This window comes from Tachysurus fulvidraco, chromosome 21 (assembly GCF_022655615.1).
Source record: "Tachysurus fulvidraco isolate hzauxx_2018 chromosome 21, HZAU_PFXX_2.0, whole genome shotgun sequence".
Lineage (NCBI taxonomy): Eukaryota > Metazoa > Chordata > Actinopteri > Siluriformes > Bagridae > Tachysurus > Tachysurus fulvidraco.
Window position 1 is genome coordinate 21,672,502 of NC_062538.1, and position 5,000 is coordinate 21,677,501.

General features: G+C 48.1%; 1 protein-coding gene across 9 annotated transcripts in view; it reads left to right on the plus strand.

The window, feature by feature from the left end:
- Positions 1 to 5,000, plus strand: part of LOC113655190 (probable E3 ubiquitin-protein ligase HERC1) — a 54,895-nt gene that overhangs the window by 27,309 nt on the left and 22,586 nt on the right. For 7 of the 9 annotated variants that reach the window (XM_047805348.1, XM_047805349.1, XM_047805354.1 and 4 more), the window contains exons 36-41: positions 108 to 347; positions 1,075 to 1,158; positions 1,255 to 1,474; positions 1,676 to 1,949; positions 2,521 to 3,230; positions 4,227 to 4,419. In XM_047805348.1, coding sequence (XP_047661304.1) covers positions 108 to 347; positions 1,075 to 1,158; positions 1,255 to 1,474; positions 1,676 to 1,949; positions 2,521 to 3,230; positions 4,227 to 4,419 — 1,721 coding nt within the window. Of the gene's footprint in view, positions 1 to 107; positions 348 to 1,074; positions 1,159 to 1,254; positions 1,475 to 1,675; positions 1,950 to 2,520; positions 3,231 to 4,226; positions 4,420 to 4,781; positions 4,844 to 5,000 lie in introns of all 9 variants that reach the window. The other 2 variants (XM_047805355.1, XM_047805353.1) reach the window with 2 other exon arrangements.

Here is a 5,000-nt window from a genome sequence, read left to right on the forward strand (position 1 = left end):
CGTTGTCAGTCGACTTATTGCGGCTCACGAACCTTTACACGTATAGCGTCGATGATGATAAGTCAAATTAAACTAAAACCCGGAAAATCTTTATGCATCCCATCCAGTTCTACATCACGAAAGAGAACCGAGGGAACGAGGGAACGTGTATCGGAGTGGCGCGCTGGCCCATCCGCGACTACAACCACCGCAGCACCACGGACATGTGGCTGTACCGCGCCTACAGCGGCAGCCTGTACCACGGGGGTGAGCTGGGTCACGCACTGCCCTCCTTCACCCAGGGAGACACCATCACATGCATCCTGGACATGGAGGCCCGGACCATCTCCTTCGCCAAAAACAACCGGGTCGGTGCCTCGGCTCCAGATATTCATTTGTGTAGTTGTTAGCTGTATCGTAGGTGTTAAAGGTGCGGTCTCCGATATTTGAGAAACGCTTCAGAAAGCCGAGTCGGGCCAGAAAACTAAACAAAAATCTAAACAAACGTGTAGCCAATGATTATAAAGGGGCAGGGCTTGTCGATATGGGCGGAGAGAGCGTTCGGTGCGCGTGTGTGACGTTAGCAGAAAGCGGTTTTAACATCGACATGGAGGATAAAAACAAAGAAAGAGAAGAAAGACTTACGATAAGGACAAGAAGTAGGACGTGTTAATATAGGATCAGCTTTCCAGCGCTGGAGAGAACTGAAGGAGCAGGAAGTTGGCCACATATTCACAGGTTGGAGTTTCCCGAGTCAATAACTCCTGAGCTAAACGCTGTTACTACACAAATAACACCTCTTTTCTATCGTAGTAATGTAGAGAGGCAGCTACAACCGCGTTTTGTGTAGTAACAGCGTTTAGCTCAGGAGTTATCGACTCGGGAAACTCCGACCTGTGAATATGCACACTGAACACTCTCTCCGCCCATATCGACAAGCCCCGCCCCTTTCTGCTCATTGGCTACACGTTTGTTTTGATTTTTGTTTTGTTTGGTGGCCCGACGCAGTTTTCAGATATCGGAGACCCCACCTTTAATTGTTGAGTTCTTCCTCAAGGTTGTGACATTATTCTTGCCGAATCTCTTGACACACAGGAACCCAAGCTGGCGTTTGAGGGTGTGGACGCTACAGAGCTTTACCCCTGTGTGCTCTTCTACAGCAGTAACCCAGGAGAGAAGGTGTGTGCTTCACTGCTGTAGTATAAGAGGAATGGAATACTTCAGCATGTCCTGTTATAAGATACCGGTGGTCTCTGTGTGTCTTTCTGCCTGTAGGTGGCGCTGTGCGACCTGCAGATGCGCGGTGTGCTCAGTGATGTTTTACCCGGTGACCCTCTGTGCTGCCCGCGTGTGGCCGTGCTCCTGGAGGCCACGGTTCAGCTCCTGAGACGACTTCATCACACAGAGGCCTGGACACCACACATCAACCAGTACATGACACAACGCCTGGAGCTCATCAGCATCGTAATGAGAGAGGGAACACAACCCACACAAGGTCTCACACACTGTCCTTCATCACTACACACACACACACACACACACACACACTAACAAACACTGATATTAAACCTCAAACACAATTCGCCACCAAACACCGACACCAATATTCACCTCCAAATTCCATCAACTCACATCAAACACCATGTTACCTGAGAACAGCTAAAAGCAAACATAACGCTGTGTGTTGTTTCCCCAGGAGGTGGCAGTAAAGAGCAGGCCGAAGGTGGAGACGACGTGGAGCAGGAGTGGAAGGTAAGGAGCCCAGACCTCCTGTGTGACGGTCAGCTCGGCGTGCTGTGTTCGGACGTGTGGCCCGTCCTGGCACTGATCGGGGGGGTGGACAGCGGCCTGAGGGCAGGAGGGGCGTGTCTACACAAACCCAGCGGGCGGAGGGCCACCCTGTTAGGGGTAGCGAAGGAGGGCAGCAGCCTCGCCAAGCTGCAGTGGGAGGAGACAGATCTGAGCGTGAGGTACGAGTTTACACAGATACACAAACGCCGCGCTCACTCTATCCTGTCGTCCGTCTCACTCACTGCCATGAGAAGAGACCTGTTCCTCTGCATCTTTATTCCTTTCCTTTTTCACTTGTTTTCTTTCTCTTTTTTTTATTCCTAATCATTATCCTTTGTTCTTCTTCTTTTTTCTCCTCTTTTCCTCCTTTTCCTTTCCACTTTTTCTTCCTTTTCTTCTTCTCCTCACCTCCCCTTACTCTCTTCTCATGACTTTCTTATTCCTTTCTATTTTCTTTCATCCCGTTTCCTCCCTTTTATCCCTCCACCTGTTCCTTTTATCTCCGTCCGTTTTCTTTCCTTCCTTTTCCTTTGATATTCTGAACGCCTTTCTTTTTATTTTGATATTCTTTCTTTCTCCTAATCCCTCTTTCACTCATTTTATTCCCTCCTGTCCCCCTCTCATTTTTTCTCCTTCTTCCCCCTGCCATCCCTTCTCCTCTCTCTCTCTCTCTCTCTCTCTCTCTCTCTCTCTCTCTCTCTCTCTCTCTCTCTTTCTCTCTCTCTCCGCCGTACTCTCACTAACTCAAAGCTTCCTGAATTCTTGGTCACCCAGCGACACCCCGCTGTCCTCCCTGGAGCCGTGCGACGTCCCTCAGCTGGACATCTCACACTGCAGCAGCTTCACGGCCGCCACCATCTTTGATCTCATCCTGCTGACAGGCGTGCTAGAAGAGGTGGAGCCTAAATCCAGATCCAGGGCACGAGCGCATTCCCGCAAGCAGTTTGGTTCGGAAGGCGGATCAAGGAGCGAACTCGAGAAGAAGCTGGACGAGGACATCACACGTGTCATCATGCTGGAAGAAGAAAACGACACGGAAAAAGACGAGTTCCAAGAATCCATAAAAACCCCAAAGCTTTCAGGGGAAGGGCAGGAAGGTGCATCCTACACTTCACAACTGAAAGCAGACCTGTTCGCCCTGGAGCTGCGTGCCATCCGAGTCTCGTACCTCCTCCTCGGAGCTCTGAAGTCTCTGACTGTGATTGTAAACTGCCCCAAGTTCACCGACCTGCTCCTGGTGCCCAAAGCAGAGATGGGCGGCATTTCTGTCAGTCCTGAGCAATCGAGTGCAGAGCTGAGATCCGTGCTGCAGTTCCTGGTGCGCAGCATGGTGAAGTGGGCAGTCAGGCCGTGTCCAATAAAACAGCACGTCACCATGTCCGATCTGGAGAGAGCTCATATTATGATTTTTAAAGGAGCTTTATGCAGACAGCAGGACGACGGAGACAAGGGGAACAAAGGTACGTGATGCACGTGACACGTCTTTCAGAATCCGTGCTTTCATTCTAGTTCATAGCACAGTGAAAAATAGTGAATCGACTCACTCTGAATACACTTGACTCTTAATTGACTCATCTCTGAATACACTTGACTCTTAATTGACTCATCTCTGAATACACTTGACTCTTAATTGACTCATCTCTGAATACACTTGACTCTTAATCGACTCCACTCTAAATACACTTGACTCTTATTCGACTCCACTCTGAATACACTTGACTCTTAATCGACTCATCTCCGAATACAATTGACTCTTAATCGACTCATCTCCGAATACACTTGACTTTTAATCGACTCATCTCTGAACACACTTGACTCTTAATCGACTCATCTCTGAATACACTTGACTCTTAATCGACTGCACTCTGAATACACTTGACTCTTAATCGACTCCACTCTGAATACACTTGACTCTTAATCGACTCGTCTATGAATACACTTGACTCTTAATCGACTCCAATTTGAATACACTTTGACTTTTAATCGACTCCACTATGAATACACTTGACTCTTAATGGACTCATCTCTGAATACACTTGACTCTTAATTGACTCGTCTCTGAATACACTTGACTTTTAATCGACTCATCTCTGAATACACTTGACTCTTAATCGACTCATCTCTGAATACACTTGACTCTTAATCGACTCATCTCTGAATCCACTCAACTCTGATTTAACTCGACTCTGAATCAAATCAACTGCAGGAAGTGAATCAGACCTGCCATGTAAAATTAGATTCACACACAAATGTGTAGTCTTTAGGAAAATAAATGATAGACATTATATGAATCACTGAAGATGCAGCTCATCCCTTACAAACCAAGCTGTGATCATCGTGTCATATTGTTCAGCCCTACATGTGATACACACAAGTTTTATGTTCAGTCCTCATGTCCTCCGTCCACTTTCAGGTCCATAAGTAAGTTCATTTATTCATTTATTTCCACTCCGCAGGTCACAGCGCATCACAGCCGGTGTCTCAGTCGTCCAGCTCCGTGTCTCTGCACAGCAACACCTCTGACGTGACCGCCGTGTTCGGACAGTCGACGTCGTCCTCCACCAACGACCTGACGTCTTCCCTCCTCACCGCTTTACAGGCTGACGGCTTGGACAATTTTAACCCTTTCCTCCCTATCAGCATCCTGCAGTGAGTAGAGGAGAGACAAACACCTCAGACTGGCTCACACACACACACACACACACACACACACATACACAAACATATACACACACGCACAAACACGCACACAAACACACACACACACACGCACGCACACAGACACACACACAAACACACACACACACATGCACACAAACACACACACATGCACACACAAACAAACATACACACACACACACAAACACACACACATGCACACAAACACACACACAAACACACAAACAAACATACACACACACACACACACACACACACACACACACACACACACACACACACACACACACACAGAGTCAGCTGTCTGATGTGGCTGGATGTGTTTACTCCAGATCAGACAGCTGCACAGATGAGACTCACACTTTGGTGCCTGAGGATGAGAATGAGAGAGCAGGTGAGTGTGTGTGTGTGTGTGTGTGTGTGTGTGTGTCAGGATAAGAATACATGCCTGTGTATACACTAACCCCTTTAACCCCGACAGCATGTTTATCTAAACCCTGACATCTGCACACATCTGCACGCTCTCAGCAGGACTGAAGCCGGAGCAGCGC